This window comes from Quercus suber, unplaced genomic scaffold (genome assembly GCF_002906115.3).
Source record: "Quercus suber isolate HL8 unplaced genomic scaffold, Cork oak 2.0 scaffold_658, whole genome shotgun sequence".
NCBI lineage: Eukaryota > Viridiplantae > Streptophyta > Magnoliopsida > Fagales > Fagaceae > Quercus > Quercus suber.
The window spans coordinates 144,409-161,788 of NW_027070099.1; the positions used below are offsets into that span (position 1 = coordinate 144,409).

The following is a 17,380-nucleotide window of genomic DNA, read 5'->3' on the forward strand; positions in this document are numbered from 1 at the left end:
CTCCTTTAGCCCCTTTTTTGCTTTTTTTCTATTTCTTATGATTCCCATGGGCTTACTACTTCATTCTTTGGAACTTCCTTGGCTCGTTTGCTTTCCTTGGAGCCACTTTGTTATTTTGTGGGCTCATGGACCATTATTCTTGCCATTCGGGCTCAATGTTCTTTACTTTGCTATTTTCTTTCTTCACCTTTTTTCATATTGTTGGGCTTCTTCATTAGACCATTTTGCCAAAAATGGGCATCAACACTTGCTAACCCCAAAGGATTGGTTAAGTGGTTCCTAAGCTCTAATAATATCTATGAGATCTTGGGTTCAAAATATCTTGCTAGCATGTTGAGGATGAGATTTCTCACTATAATAACCTGGTTTGTGTGAAACAAGGGACTGCTACACTCTTTATGGTGGAGTGCTTCGAGTAGGATCTGATCCCATTACAGCAATCAAACCCCTTCCTAACCTGGCCCACTTGCCTCCAAAGTTGGAATGCCTTTATAAAGGAGGCTACCCAAGGAACTAAAATTTTTTAAGTAGGATGTAGAATGTGATTTTAGTGAGAGAATAGTCACATACTTGAAAGGTTTGAATACCGTCATTTGTCAACCAAAAAATATCTACCTTTCTTAGTACTTGTAGAGCTGCACATTTCGCTTGTTAAAATGAAGCGTGTTTCATTAGAGCAGAAACATATAAATCTAAATAGATGAATATCTGGACAAAAATTATGTACAGTACCTTAGGCGCTGTTCTTTAAATTTCTCTCTTAAGATTCTGCTATATGACTACTTAACTTAAAAAATATAATTCCATTCATGAGAAAAATGTCACATGGCAGAATTTTAAGAGAGGAACCTAAAAAGCAGCACCTAAGTACTGTACCTAAGTCTTGCTCATGAAAATATATATTCACCATGGCACAAAAGCATATACCCTTATGAGTTATCTCTAATCTCTATTTCTCCTTCTCTTTCCAATTTTTTATTAACCTTCGCATCACCACAACTCTTTAAAGCAAACCACTTTATGTTTCAAAATTCCAAGTATCAATTTTTTTTTTAGAATAGAAACATATCAATTAGAATGGATAAACATAACCACACAATTTTTGCAAAGCAGCACTCTTTATAAATAGGAAAAAATATCAGTTTGGTTTCCTACATTAGGGGTTATTGTAATTTTAGTTCCTACATTTGGGTAATCGTCAATATGGTCCATGTTATTTTTTAAATTTGTAGTCAATTTAATCTTTGCCGTCAACTCACTAACAGAAGTTGATTGCAAATTGAAAATAACATAGACTAATTTGACTGATACCAAAATGTATGGACCAAACTAACTGTTACCAAAATGTAGAAACCAAACTAATAGTGACCCAAAATGTATGAACCAGCAAGGTATTTTCATTTTATGAATGTGCATCTAGTATTGGCGGACCTGTTTGTCAAGTTTTTTCATCGTAGGTAGAATGTCATAAATGCAGTTTCAACAACTTCTCTACAAAATTGAGATGCAAAGAAATCGTACCCCCTAAGTTTTAATTCTTTCTTATAACTCACTGTGATTTTCCATATCCACCAAATTAACCTTTAGGACTAACTTTCATTAGCCCTTGTGAAAATGAAAAATTATGAGACTGTCATGTGATCATTGGCGTGAATCAGTTAGTAAGTATTCTTAATGTGATTTTGGGATTGTTATGTGATCTTTTCGTCCATAAAAGCTGACAAAAGTTAGTCTAAAGTGTCAATTTGGCGAATATGAAAACTCCATCAAGTATTTTTGCAATTGATTTAAACTCCGGTGGGTGTTTTTGTTTTCTAGCAAAACAAAATCCCTAATTTGGCTATCTGATATAGCTTTTAAAATAATAATAATAATAATAATAATTTTCTAGATTTTTTAAAATATGAAAAAAATAAAATTCTAAACTACATCACACTAACAATACTAAGAAATCAATTGATTTTTTATATAGGCAAGATTCAAATCTCATATCTATTATTCAACAAGAAGATACTTTACTAACTTTAATCTAACACCAAGTGTGAAAGTTTAAAGTTTGGTGAGTAGAATTTTGCTTTCACAGTCACCAACCACAACCACACGATCCACACCCACACCTAAACTTTAAATAGTTCCTCTTATCAAATGAACTCTATAAATGAATTAAAGAAGCAAAATCTCATACAATTATGTACCCAAGCAAAAGAACAAAGGCAATGGCAACAGGAATGTGCATTAGTTCAATTGTTTAACTCATTTTTTGATTAATAAAAATGGATTTGAAAACAATTACAACACGCTCACAAGACCCTCATCTTTGCCCAAAATAATAAGAAATCGATTCAAAAAAACAGAACCAATGTGAATAAAAATAAATAAAAAGAATAAATCCTACCGATCAAGAGAATCAGAGTGGTAATGTGTGAAAATTAGAAACCCTAGAATACTAGAGATTGGAGTGGATGATGTCAACACCACCAAAAGAGGCTATGGTGGTGTTCATGGAGGACGGTCATTGTTTGGATTTTAATTTTTTGAAATATAGGTTTTTTTTATTAGAGTGATTCTTTGTATCCGGTTGTAATCTTTTAATTGTAAAAAAATGACGTGGCATGATAACTTTGGAGCTATAAAAATGGACTTTTACGCTCAGTCTTTATTGAATATAATCTCTTTAGGAAAAATGATTTGATTAGGCCGGATACAAGGTTGACAATATGACATAGGGAGTAAGAGTGGTTCTTGAACCATAATTCTTCCTTAAAACGTGGTAGATTGTAAGTAGTTAGCTATCACTTTTACGTGAAAATGCCATTTTTTCTCCACTGCTTACCATCTATCATGTCACAATTGTGAAAATGTTACGACAAAAAGAGTTATGGTACTATATTTTCTCGTTCATGGGGAGTACACAACAATTTCACCTTGTGAGAAGTCCAAGTCCAAATCCAACATACAAACTTTCACACAAAAAGTTGGCGCATATGCATGCACTGCAAAATTTATGTAGTTTGGCAATATGCCTACATCCACAAGTGGCGGCAAAAAAATTTCCACTATAAAATAATGAAATTACAATAGTAGCACACATACACTCTCACAATAACCAAACTCCAAATACATCATCGGCTCTCTCTCACAAAGAATAGAGCACCCTTATTGTATTTTGCGAGTGTTGCAACTGCCTCTCTTTCTCACATACAATTGCTACAACACACACACACATCTACATAAAAGTTTGAGTTCAAGTTATACCTAATATAATTTTAAGTAATATTACACCACTTGATATTATTTAATTGAATGCATATTTTGACAAATCCATTGTTACATTACATTATTTTCATATATTCTCCATACTTGCAAAATTTCAATGTGATTAAAGATCAATAACTATGTCATCAAATTACACACACATCTACATAAAAGGTTGAGTTCAAGTTATACCTAATATAACTTTAAGTAATATTACACCACTTGATATTATTTAATTGAATACAAATTTTGACAAATCCACTGTTTAATTACATTATCTTCATATATTCTCCATTCTTGCAAAATTTCAATGTGATTAAAGATCAATAACCATGTTATCAATCAATTATTTAAATTCAAATTTTTGCAGTTCAAAATAATGCATAAAAGATGGATCAAATGGTAATGGGTAAATCTCAAATTACACCCTTGAAGTTTGAAGGTGTTTGGATTTTACACTTTAAAGTTTTAGAATTTAAAATTTACCACTTGAAGTTTTGGGGTATTTGAATTTTACACCCTAACGTTTCAAAATTTAGATTTTACCCCCAGAAGTTTGGAGGTGTTTGGATTTCATACCCCAAAATTCTAAAATTTTATAATATAAAATTTAAATACTTCCAAACTTTAGGTAGTAAAATTCAAATACTCTTAAAATTTATGAGGTAATATGAGGTAAAATTCAAATTTAAGGACTAAAATCCAATTTGTGTCAATAGTTATGTGGCTAGTGCGCTTGCTGTGCATTAATCCTTAAACTTGGATTTACCTGTTGCACAATCATAAAATCCAAGTAGAATTGGCCTACCTAACAAGGACCGAATTCTCAAGCTACACGCAATACTCTCACTATAAATACAGAAAGAAAAGTACAGAAAGCTTATATTTTACTAGCTAAAAGCACGTGCTGTGAGATTTTTTTTTTTTTTTTTTTTCCTAATGGCATAATTTTTTTTTTTTATAAAAATTTTTTGTATAATTTTTTTTTTTTTTAAACCAAATTTTGGATAAGTTTGTTTCGAAGGCATAGATTAGTAGAAAAGTATACCATTTTATAGGCATTTTTGATGGAATTTGAGATATACTTTTAACGGATTGTTCTCAAGTTTTTTTACTCTTAAACTTAAGGTCTAAGAGTATTTCTGGACTAAATAAAAGTCCAATCCAAATAAAAGGTAAGGGGGCTTGTGAGGTCAGATTTTTGAGCTTTTAATCATTTCGCGGTAGCCATTTTGTTGTCGGTCTAGTTGCAAGGGTTCATTAGGGATTTTGAAGATTACTTCTTATCGTGATCACAAGTTTGGTCGAAAGTCTCTAACAAGTTACTGTAAGTTTAGTTTGCTTTTGAAGTTGAGGTCTCTAAAGCATACATAATTACCTATATATGAATTAGTGGTATGGGGTCTATTGGTCCTCGGTGAATGTCAGGGGTGCCCCCATTGAAATACATAATTAACTCTTCTTCTTCTTTTTTCTTTTTTTTTTATAGGTAATATAAGAATTATTATTAATGAATTGAAAAAGAAACATACAATGTGTTCATCAGAATGAACACAGCAAATCACAAAACATAACACAACAGAAAACAATCAAGAGACTAAACTAAGAGGAGAAAAAAATTGGACAATAGAAGAACATTATGTAAAACCACAGTACCGAGACCAATCAAGAAGACTTTTCTGGCACACTCCTATTAACTCAACCCAAGACTTTTCAGAAACTTCTAAGGACTGGCAATTACGCTCCACCCAAACAATCCACATCAAACATCCTGGAATTAAATTCCAAATATCTGAATTATGTTTCCCAAGCCAATGATTCCAACAAAATAATAATTCCGCAACAGAGCTAGGTAATACCCACTGAATACCGAAAGCTTGAAGTATAAAAACCCATAAAGAATTTGCCACATGACAGTGAATAAGGAGATGATCCAAAGATTCCCTACTGCACCGGCACATATAACACCAATTTGCCAAAGGGCGACCTCTAAGCATGAGATTATCCAATGTAAGAATGCGATTATGAGCTGCCGTCCATAGATAAAAAGCCACCCTTTTGGGAACTTTTGCTTTCCAAATGTCCTTCCAAGGGAAGATAGAGTTGGGAGTCGCCCTTAACTCATTATAAAAAGAACGGGTATCAAACTTACCATTTCCTTTAAGATCCCAACACAAAGAATCACTGCCTACTCCACATGGAAGATGAGCTTGAATAAATTCAAGAAGAGAAAAAGAAGCAACAAGCTCCTAGTCTTCGAAATCCCTATGAAATCTCAAGTTCGAAAATCTAACATCATCCCCCTCTTGATGACTCACAACATCAGAAATACAAGCTTCCTTATCAGTTGAAATCACATATAACTCAGGGTAGAGGATTTCAAAGGGATCAACCCCAACCCTTCTATCATGCTAGAAACAAATCCGGGTACCATCACCCACAACAAAGGAAAAATGCTTAGAAAAGCTTTCCGACCCTTCATTAATACTACGCTACAAATCACACCCATGAGTTCTCCTACAAATTTTAGTACTCCAACCCGCTTGACCCTCTCCATATTTAGTGGATATAACCCTCCGCCAAAAATGAGTAACTCCATGCCTGTATCTCCACAGCCATTTCTCTAATAAAGGTTGATTAAAAGACACCACATTTCTTATCCCCAAACCTCCCATTTCAATAAGTGAGCAAACCTTATCCCATGCCACCAAAGGGTATTTGAAACTCCCCTCAAACAATCCCCATAAAAAGTTTCTTTGGATTCTTTCCAGCCTAGTAGCCACAACTATAGGAATAGTAAATAACGATAAAAAATAAGTAGGAAGGCTAGAAAGAATGCTCTTCAATAAAGTGAGTACACCACCCTTGGATAAATAAAGGCGTTTCCATCCTGATAATTTCTCCTCCATCTTCTCCAAAATGGGATTCCAAATAGAAGCTGTCTTGAACGATGTACCAAGTGGCATCCCCAAGTATTTCATAGGCAAACTGCCCACCCTGCAACTAAAGATATTAGCCAAAGCATCCAGATTATTCACCTCCCCAATAGGGAAAATCTCACTTTTCCCAGAATTATAGTAACTTGTCTATTGGTCCTTGATGTTTGGGAAATCCTATCATTGTCATGCAACCTAAGAAGTACAAAATCATTGATTAAGAATTCCTTGGTTTCTCAGAAACAATGTAGAAATTCACAACGAAACTAGGTTCCTTGTCCTCATCCATACAAAGGGCCAAGAAACCAATGAGCAAGCAATCAACTAAAAAGACAAACAACAAACACAAGCTTAACAGCACATTTTCTTCAGAAAATATAATAAATTTTCATCATTATCATCAAATACTATATCCCAGTTATATCATCAAATACTATATCCCAGTTATATCATCATGATAATCAGTGAAATTTATGGAAAATGAGATGAAACCATGAAAGGATTTTTAATTATGATCATCATCATGATCAAACTGCAGCTTGGATGGCCTTGTGCTTCTCAATCTTCTTCTCAAGCTCATCTTTCTTGGCCCCAACCACCCTGTCCACTTCCTTCCCATTCTTCACCAACACAAAAGTCGGCATCGCCTGCACCTGAAACTCCTGTGCCACATCCTACATACCATTTTGTTTCCCACAAATACCCAAAAAGAAAAAAAGTCAATAATCATATAATCTCAATAATCGTATAATAAAAACTCATAATAATCATATAATAAGGAATGCATCTATAGTGTGTTTACTAGAAACCAAGGTTAAAGAGATTAATGCTCAAAGAATCCAGAATGCTATAGATCCCGGTTGGAATTTTGTTCATAATTATCAATCTCATCGATTGGGAAGGATTTGGCTTTGCTGGGATTCTGACCTGATTCAAGTCAAGTATACCTGGCAATCGGAACAACTCTTACGTGTGAAAATCCTTATGCAGGCTGGTGAGTTTATGACTACCTTCATTTATGCATTAAATGATGGCATGGATAGAAGGCAATTGGAGAGATTTAAAAGATTTGAAACTAGCAGTGGGGGGTGACTCATGGATGCTAGCAGCAGGGGATTTTAATGTTGTCAAATCTCCTATAGAGAAATCTGGTAAGGAGGCTTGACCTTATATGAGAAGGAGTTTGGGAATTGCTCTTAGTCCATTGAGTTTTTGGATCATAGTTTCAGTGGCCCTCTTCATTCATGGGGTAATAAAAGGGATGAAGATGCTTTTGTGGCCTAAGAAATTGGATCAAGTTCTTCGAAATACTGCCTGGTTCAATAACTTTAACCATGCCTCAGTGGAATTTTTAAGTCCTGGTACCTCAAATCATTGCCCAGTCTAGGTATCTCTTGGGGATAAGCCTAACTTTGGTCCCAAACCATTTAAAGTTTTCAGCTATTGGGCTGATCACGAGAATTTCCTTGACTGGGTGATGGAAGCTTGGGATGGTGACTTCTATGGCTCTCCCATGTTTAACTTATATAGCAAACTTGAAGCAGTAAAAGCTAGATTTAAGATGGAGAACCAAAATATATTCAGCTGTAATTCTCAGAGTTGAAATGGCCAGAATGGCGTTGGAAAAAGTACAAAGCCAGATTATGTCTTCACCTAGCCATGAGCTGATCAAAAAGGAGAAGGAATGTATGCATTAATTCATCTCTATCAGCAATGCAGAAGAGGCATTTATGAAGCAGAAGTCTAGAATTTTGTGGCTTAATCTTGGGATCATAACATAGGTTTCTTTCATAGAGCAAAAAATGCAATCAGAAGCTTACTTAATGAAGAGGGAGACAGAGTGGAGGATCCTGAAGCTATTAAAGAGCTTGCAATAGCATACTAAAATAAAGCTTCTTGGTCAAACACCTGCTCCTCTCAGTGATGATGATGGGATTGCCAAGTTATATAATCTATTTTCTGCGGGATTAGAGATGATTAAATTTACCATATCCTAATATGCTGTAGCTTTAAATTTCATCCTAAAGGTGCAAAATTTGAAGCAACAGGTCCTAAAAACCCATTGAATAATTGCAAATGCAAAATTGGAGACAATTAATAAAATAAAGGAGGAAGGTACGGACAGGTAATTCATCGACGTCGATCTTTGCGAATTCGACTTCGGTGAACTTGGAGGCCATGGCGTGGATGGCGGGCTCCATGAATTTGCAGGGCCCACACCACGACGCAGCGAAATCAATCACCATCTGATAATTCATTCATTCAATCAAAGCCAACAAAGTGAATCAGATACCTAAATAAAGAGAGATTAAAAAGAAAAGAGAGAAGTAGTACGAGTTGGGAGGAGTCTTTGGAGTTGTTGAAATGGAGCTGCCATCTGGCCGGAGAATGAAAGGAAAGGATGCGAGATGATGATGTCTCCGATGATGTCGCTGCTGCTGCCTCTGCGGTTGCGCCGCCTCCTAGGAAGCTTGATATTATAGATCCCATTCTCTCTCTTTCTTTTATTTTTCTCTCTCTAAAACTCCAAATGGACTAGTTTAAGACTTTAAGTGCGACTTTTTGGTTTTGTGTTTGTCTGTGTTTCAAACTTTCGAAGTCTCTTTCTTTCTTGCATGCCCTTTTTCTTTTTTTCTTTTTTCTTTTTTCCTTTTTTTTTAGTAAAATATGCAAAATATTTATGATATCTATCGCAACAAATTATAAATAACAGATTATTGCGAACTATTATTGACAAAAAAATTCAAAAAAAAATTAAATTAGAACCAATAATAATTTATTAGTTATAATTTGTTGTAAAAGCGTTATAAAAATATTATAAACCTATTACTTCTCCTAAAATATAGGCCGAAAGTCTTATCACAACGTCAAATTAATTTTTATTTATTTATTTATACTACCCTCATTACACACATTCTGCATGTACAATGATACTTTTTTTTTTTTATATAGTTTAATATAGTTTTTTAATTCAAATTTATCTATTGTTAGTGATATTACACAGGAAGAAAATTTTAAGAAACTAAAATTTAAGATTTGAAAATGAGTAACCTGGTGGGTTTAATGTGTGCTAGTTTTTAGGGAAAAAACAGGTGGGTTTATGATCAAAACTAACTTTTGATTTTATCCTTTCAATCCTCCAACTTTTTTTTTAATGGATAATCTATCAACTTTTTTTTAAAGAGTTTCAACCTATAATGTCAACTCTTAATGATAACTCTTTATCATCAGACTAAGACACCAATCAGTTTTTGGTATAAGCGAAAATTGAACTCCAAATTTCTTATACAACTATCAGAGACTTTACCAGTTGAGCTAACTAGAATCCACTAAGTCTACCAACTTTAAGTGTTAGTTATTTATTAGTTAATATAATAATTAATTAGTTGTCGGTTCCATTTAACTTAACTAGTAAAGTCTTTGATGGTTAAATCAATAGGTTGAAACTCTTTCAAAAAAAATTTTAATTAGTTAATATAAAGTGTTATTTATTATTATTATTATTATTATTTTGTTAATAAGAGGAAAGAAGAAGAACAAAAAGCCCAATATTATATTCAACGAAAACTTTCTATTCACATATTCAACGAAAGATTTCTATTCAAATGCAAAGAGTCAACCAAATACACTGTGGACGACTAAATTTCTCGGTTCGAAATAAGTCAAACAAGTAAGATAGTGTCACAAATGCGAATTTGTATTGATGAATGTGTGGTACAATTCTCTGTAATTACAAAAGAGTTATCCTCTGATTCGATCTCCTTGAAAGATTTGTTAATTGGATTTGTGGTAATGTAATTTTGATTTGAACACAAAATATCCTTCAATTTGGTTGAGGGATAGATCGAAGATTGTTGAAACAGAATTACAATGAATCTCTGGCTATGAGCTTGTTAGAAATCCCTTGTTCTTCACGTTCTTCGTGTTCTTCGTGTGTTCTTCGTGTTCTTGGTGCGTTCTTCGTCTTCGAAGGTTTGTGGTGGAAGTTCTTCGATGCTTTAGAGGCTTGAATCCTTAGAGCTTCGCTGATTTATGATTTGTTGAGGTTTCTGGAGGCTTTTGAGCTTGATTCCAGTGAACTTTGAGATTTAGGAATATGATTTGGATGATTCCTCTTCGAATGTTCTTTGTATTCGAAGGTTTGTGGTGGAAGTTCTTCGGGGCTTTAGAGGCTTGAATCCGTAGAGCTTCACTGATTTGTGATTTGTTGATGTTTTCGGACACTTTAGGCTTGATTCCCGCAGACTTTTGGATCTAGGCGGATGATTTGGATGATTTTCCTTCGAATGTTCTTCGTATTCGAAGTTGAAGTTCTTGAAGTTCTTGGAGGCTTTAGAGCTTGGTTCCGGCAGAGCTTCTGGACTTCTGAGTGCTTCCAATGGCCTGGTCCTCCTCAAATGGCTTAGGAAGGCTTCTATTTATAGGAGTTTTGGGGTAGGTAAGCGACACGTGGCGGAGTTTGATTGGTGACACGTGGCAGAGCTTGATTGGTCCGCTTATGTCATCGCTTGCACGTGCTGACTGATTGTGTCATCGCTTACACGTGCGAGACTGCTTATGTCATCGCTTACACGTGCGATGATGTGTGATTGGTCTTTGCATGACACTTGGCAAATTTCTGTTGGTTTCTGAATAGTGATAGCAAAACCTAGCAGCAATATGTGGCGCTTTGTAATTGGCTGTATTTTGTGGACTTGGTAGTGTGACGTGTCAGCTTGTGATAAGTCGGGAATTTTCCCTGTCTACAGCCACCCCTGCAATATTATCAATCTCTTCTACCCAGTTGTTGTCCTTGTCATTGATTCCTTGAATAAAATTTTTACGTCTTCGTTGTGATGCTTTTGAGAGAAAAAAATTGGTCTTTGTGTTCCCATGTTTGAGCCAAGAAATGTGAGACCTTTGTGCCCAGTATATTTCTTGCTTCAACAAAAGGTTGTCCAACTCTTTACTTGCTGTTAAAAATTCTGACCTGTTACCTTCTGTCAACTCACCCCTACTGATTGCTTCAACTTTCTTCTAGAGCTCCTTAATTTTTTCAGAGTCCAGGTGTGTTTTGGTGGAACCCTATGCATGCAAATCCATCCCACAGCTTGCAATCTTGTTCTTGATCCGAGTCAAACCCGTAATTAAATTATCTTAATTATGTAACATAATTTTTATTTTAATAATAAAAGTTAGTTCTTACAGAGTGTGCTTTGCTTGCAATATATGGCTCGAGTTTTACACTTTGGGTCCGTTTGTTTTGGTGGTAAATGATTTCCTGAAATCATTTACCACCTGACCCCAGTGTTTGGAAGGGAAGGAAAATTTCAATTTCCGGAAAATTAGCTTCAGTTTGACCAAATTTACTCCTTTGACCCGAAAATGATTTTACGCTCTTATTTTCACTTCAAATCATTTCCAGGTCTCGCACAAAACGCACAAAAGAAAGAAACAAAAGAGAGAGCCAGAGAAGTTGAGAGAGAACGCACAAAAGAGAGAGCCAAGAAACTTGAAGAAGTCATCCTCCACGGCGAGACCATCCGAGAAATCAACATCGGAGCTCCACGCCGAGACCATGCTGAGAGAAGAGACCAAACCCGTTCCACATCCCGATCCACGCCGGCGAACCCCGAGCTCCAATCCGACAATCGCACGCACCAGATCGCACCGGTCTCGTCACCGGCGAACCCCGAGCACCGCGCCGATCGATCTCGCCTTCGATCTCACCTCCGCCGCGCGTTCTCGCCTTCGACCCAAACCTTTGACCCACCGATCTTCGACCTTCGACCCGCTTGACCTTCGACCCGCTTGATTCCTGTGTGATTTTTTATTTTTGTTGTTATTGTGGTGGTGTGATTTTTGTTTTTGTTGTTGTGGTGGAGAAAATTTTGGCTGTGATTATTTCATTTTCTGTAATTTTCTGTCATAAAATTTGGCTGTGGATTGAGATTTGGCTGTGATTTTGAAATTTTCAACAATAAAATTTGTTTGGATGCTGAGAAAATAGCTAAAAAAATGTGAAAAAATTATAGGAAAATAGCATTTTTCTAATAGAACCAAACACATGAAAATATTTTCTACAACAATTTTCATAATACAACCAAACACTTGAAAATATTTTCCTTTTTCGAAAAATAGCATTTCCGGAAAATAGGTATTTTCTAGAAAATATTTTACGGGAACCAAACGGACCCTTCATTCGACATGCTTTTCCATTTGGCACATTATGAATACATTGGAATTTTTAACATAGTTTGCTCAAAATAAACTCCATTATTGAATTTTCAAGCAAACTAGAATACTATTCCGATTAAAAGTAAATACCAAAATTTTTTAAGAACTTAAATGAAATTTCATTATTTATTTTTTTATAAAAAATATTATAATTTTTGGTTTCAGAAATTATGTTGGGACTAAAAAATTTTAGGGTGGTCACAAATATTTTTTAAGGATTAAAAAATCATAAATTTTTAAAATTTATATATAATAAAAAATAATTAGATTAGGGTGGTCCAGTAACCACTTGAACTAAACGTAAAGTCACCAGTGTCAATTCTCTTGCTTTTGCTCTCTCTAGCTTTCTTTCACTATGTTTTCTTTTTTCTTTCTTTCTATTTCAACTTGGTACTAACATGACACAGAACAAACACGCGATAGAGGCCAAATCTCATTCTAGCCTAACGGAACCCTTAAATTCATAAGAAGTTCCTTGAATCCACCAAAGAAAAAAAGAAAAGAAAACCCTTTCTTGAAAATATCACTAAAAATATGAGTTCAAATTTTAGTTTACGTAGTGCAAGCCTATTTAAGGCTTATTTTGCAAGTCAAAATATTCCTAAATTGATCTTATTTAAAACCCTAATAGGACTCTAATTTGACTATAAAACCCATAAAAACACTTAAAATCAAGCAAATAAAATCTTAAATACTGTAATTCAGAAAATTAACTAAAAATATAAAAAATTAATAAACGAATACAAATTATCCCTCATATTTTTTCCTACATCATAAAACCGCAATTTCTATTCCTCAACAACCTTCGTTATAGCCTACATTATAAACATTAGATTTCACACCTAAGATCTAATTGACCGAGATCTCATCCATACCAAAATTTCTCAAATGTACATTAGAGTCCTCTCAGATTTGTAGTGTTGATGTCAAATACCTCTATAGACATCCTTCACATGTCTCGCATGTACTCCAATTTCATCCTGGCGAAATGCCAGCTGACTTACTATTTGGCTTTCATGAAATGTTCCTTCCAAACAATACACATGTTGGAGACATGTCTATTTGTGCTCACACACATTAGAGATCTTTCCACATCTTTCACATGCACGCATCGTGTGCTTCACCGGGTTTCTTCATCTTTGATATACTTTTAGTCATTTCTTGGTGGGAACCGATTCATTCAATTGGCACTAAAGACTTTCTTTCCAAACTAGAGTTTGAGTGGGATGCCATCATGCCATAATATCTTTAGATACTTCTTCCATAGATATTTAAACCATAGTTTTATAATAGCATGAGTTACTGTGGTTTTCAAGGTATGAATACCGCACCAAATATACATCTTATATACTCTACATTGGTTCATTGTAAGTTATAACATATAGTCGGGCAATATGATAAATATATAGTCATTAAGGATATTTTTCTTTAGACGTATAAGATGTAGGCCAGTATGATTATCTTTCGTTAAAATCAAGTTATTTATCACTCTCACAGTTAAGAATAGTTGGTACCTACCTCTGCTTGAAATTCCTTATACCCTTGAACTGATGAATGTGAAAGCATCTTCACAGCAACTTGAAAGCCATCTAAGTAGCCATGATAAACTGTTCCGAAGCCTCCTTTCCCAATAACGCTTTCAAAATTGTTGGTAATGCTCTGGACCTCCGAGTATGTGAACTGCTGTTTCTTAGACTCTAACACCATACCTTGTTCATTGGATACAAAGTTCACCTCCCTCTCCCTTGCTGGCGTATCTGCTAAAATGTGACAATTTAATGAAGCATATGTTATCTTTGTCCTTTTTGCTTCCACAGAAAATTGACATTTTAGTGATTTAAAACTGGGATACCCAAAAACGTCCAAGCCTTAAGAATAAAATACAAATAGTTATTCTACCTTTTTTCCTCCTTTTAAGGTGCCACAATAGAGCAATTCCACTTGATAAGAGGATGGCAAATCCAACAACTGCTGCTACTACTGGAACAACAATATTCTTTTTGTTTTTGCATTGACTGGACACACAAGGATTTGGATTTGGATTTCCTCCATTACTAGCAAGATTTGGATTTCCTCCAACACTAGTATCAACAATGAAAGTAAAACTTTAAACTGCAGCTAATACCAAGAACCTCTTGATCTTCTGTCTTATACTAACGTTAGTTATAGAACTACTCTTAATGATTTGGCGAAAGTTTGGATATATGATAGCACTACTTTATAGAAAAGATTTTGGTGTCAAGGGAAAAATTACTAAAACAGAAATAATGATAATCCTTGAGTAAATAACAGACCTGAGAAAAAGTAATCCCTTAGTTGATCTTTCAATGAGTTCCTTGGGAATGGACCCTGAGAGGCTGTTATTTTGAAGGATTCTGTAAAGACAGAATATTATGATTTCTACATTCTTACTGAAATAAACTGAGTATAACTTGAATCCTGAGTAACTTACAGGACACGCAAAAGTGGTAGCTGTGACAGAAAAATGGGAATAGTTCCATTTAAGCTATTGTTTGATAGATCCCTGAAATAAGCAAGCTATCATGTTAAATTAATATCAGTCACCAGAAAAGGCAAAGGCAAAAAAAAAAAAAATAGTGCTATCTAGTTTTAATTAGCAAAAAATTGAATGTATCTAGTTCATGTGAAATGCTTACAAATACTGTATCATTGTGAGATTTGATATGAAAGGAGTTATCTCCCCAGTCAATCCACTTGAGGATAAGTTCCTAATTGCGAGATCAACAAATTGAGATTTGGAATAAATTAAAATATTAGGATGTATACTTTATATATTTAGAAGGCATAAACTTACAAGGATATGATGCTGGGTGAGTCATAACTATTGTAGCTGCAATTAAGACCGTCCCACGCGTAATCTTTAGGGGCACAAGGATCTCCCTGCCAGTTTCTCTTTATTCGATATATGGATTTGATATTCTTGATAGCATCAACTAATTATTTTCATAGGCGTAAAATGAGAAATACGAAAGAAGTTAAAGAAACAAATAATGAAGTAATGATCATATACAAATTAAGCATGTGGTGCTGAATTTTTTTGCGGTAAGAACATACCATCTTCTTGGTCTGTTTGTGCTTGTAAAAACCGTTTCAATGTGTAGAACTCGACTGCATTAAGAATGGGCGGAAGGGTTGAAGTTTCAGTTTGATTTATCCAAATCTGAAACTGTTGTCCAATTTCTCCATCTGGGCTGCTGTGTACTGTAATCGTATTTAAGTACCTGGGAACAAAAGATCCCTCCCACAAATTCCCATTCAAAAAGATGTTGAATTGTCTAGACTGGTTCGGTTGAAGGTTTTCTAATTCAGCAAAGTGCATGTAGATATATTGGATCGCTGCGTTACCACCGCCAGGAGTCCAAGTAATAAACATGGGATCATTTATATTGAATTTTGTGACTGCAGTACTCATGACTACTTGCGGTACTCGGTAATAATCGGTGTGGCCTATGATACCAATCGTAAGATTGGTAGCAATGTTTTTCCATATATTTAGGTTCAAGGGTTGCCATATGCGGTCAAAAACATCATCTTTATACCTAAGTAAAAAAATATCATATCAGGCTACTTGTTTGAAGGCCTATTAACAACCATACACCATTAGGGTATTCGTTAATAAATTATTTTAACAAAGTTTTAATATCACTTTTGTAAGAAATATGAAAATACAGATAAAAAATCAATTATTTTTTTTTTCTTTTCTCATAAAAAAAATTTCTAAACATATTTTTTTAAATCAATATATTTAAGACATTCATTAACTTTACCCTTGTTTGAAAATGACTGTACTAAGTATGCGTTTGGCAACACTTATTTTTATCAACTTATTTTTGCTATTATTTATAAGCTTCACTGTACTTTTTTGTACTATTTATAAGTCTTACTGTACTTTTCAGCTAACTTTTACTTTTATCTATAATTTTCAGCAAAAAATTTTTAATTTCAACAAAATAAGCCGATCCCAAACAGACCATAAATCTTACTGGAGGGATAAAAAATTAAAATTGGCTTACCTGTAACTTCTATTGGTTTGTGAACCGCAATCAAACCGCTCAACGAGATCCAGTGATCCTGATTTACGTATGTAAGTATTGTTGTTCAAAGGTCTTACCTCTAACACTGATACGAAAGGTGTCCCGCTGCCCGTGTTCACAAGACAGACATAGATATCTTCTGACAAGGATAGATGCATAATTTCCTTTGTTAATGTACTTGATGCATCTGTCACTGCCACTGTGTCCCACTTGTTTACTCCAAGATACAAATCAAATTTTGGGATTTTGCCTATGCCATCATAGTTCCCATACATGAAACTTGCTCGGATCAAATAGTTCCTGTTTTTTCCTGGTGAAGGTCTTAATGTGTAGCAATTTTTGGTTCCTTCAGGAAAGCTGCGGACAGTCCAAAACTGCTGTTCAAGAGAATTGGTTCTGTATTCGACTGAAATATTCCCATTTTTACCGGTTTCTGTGAAAGCTAAGTCTGAAGTGTAATTGATTTCTGTTATTCCATCTTTATAGCTTGAGTCATCTGGTATCCCACAATCTATGCTGATGAAGCCTGAGATACAAGAGAATTAGCTTTATGTTTAGAGTGCAACAATTGATATATAGTGGTGCTCAAAAGATTTAGATTGTCAAACCTAATTGATCCTGCTGGGAATGAACAAGGACTGTGAGAGCAAAAGCACCATGAAGTATTATTGCAAATGGAAAATGCTTTGCCATTTCCAACACTGTTTCCTTTCCTTGGCATGCCTTTTCAGATTTCAATCCTATAAATAGTGCTTTGCTTTAAGTTGGATGTTGAGCAAGTCTTACATTGATGAGATATAGTATTTGAGCAACCAGGTCAATTACTTCTATGTAGTGAAGAATGATATATCATGACCCGAATTCTGTCTTTGTCAAAAGACACTAACATTTCTTTATTCTCAAAAAAATAAAAAAAAT

General features: G+C 34.6%; 2 protein-coding genes across 2 annotated transcripts; both read right to left on the reverse strand.

Moving 5' to 3' along the window:
• Positions 1 to 6,553: 6,553 nt before the first annotated feature.
• On the reverse strand, positions 6,554 to 8,751 carry LOC136061012 (thioredoxin H2). The gene is made up of 3 exons (XM_065765859.1): positions 8,526 to 8,751; positions 8,315 to 8,437; positions 6,554 to 6,865 (listed from the first exon to the last, which is right to left on the reverse strand). Exons 1-3 carry the CDS (start codon positions 8,679 to 8,681, stop codon positions 6,719 to 6,721), a joined length of 426 nt encoding a protein of 141 aa, XP_065621931.1. The 5' UTR covers positions 8,682 to 8,751; the 3' UTR covers positions 6,554 to 6,718.
• Positions 8,752 to 11,721: 2,970 nt separating this feature from the next.
• LOC112028308 (putative leucine-rich repeat receptor-like protein kinase At2g19210) lies at positions 11,722 to 17,155 on the reverse strand. The gene is made up of 11 exons (XM_065765849.1): positions 17,071 to 17,155; positions 16,442 to 16,988; positions 15,847 to 15,875; positions 15,483 to 15,764; positions 15,223 to 15,361; positions 15,065 to 15,136; positions 14,860 to 14,931; positions 14,702 to 14,782; positions 14,307 to 14,488; positions 13,926 to 14,164; positions 11,722 to 11,988 (listed from the first exon to the last, which is right to left on the reverse strand). The coding sequence occupies exons 1-11, from the start codon at positions 17,153 to 17,155 to the stop codon at positions 11,722 to 11,724; spliced, it is 1,995 nt and encodes a 664-aa protein (XP_065621921.1).
• Between the last annotated feature and the right edge of the window lie 225 nt (positions 17,156 to 17,380).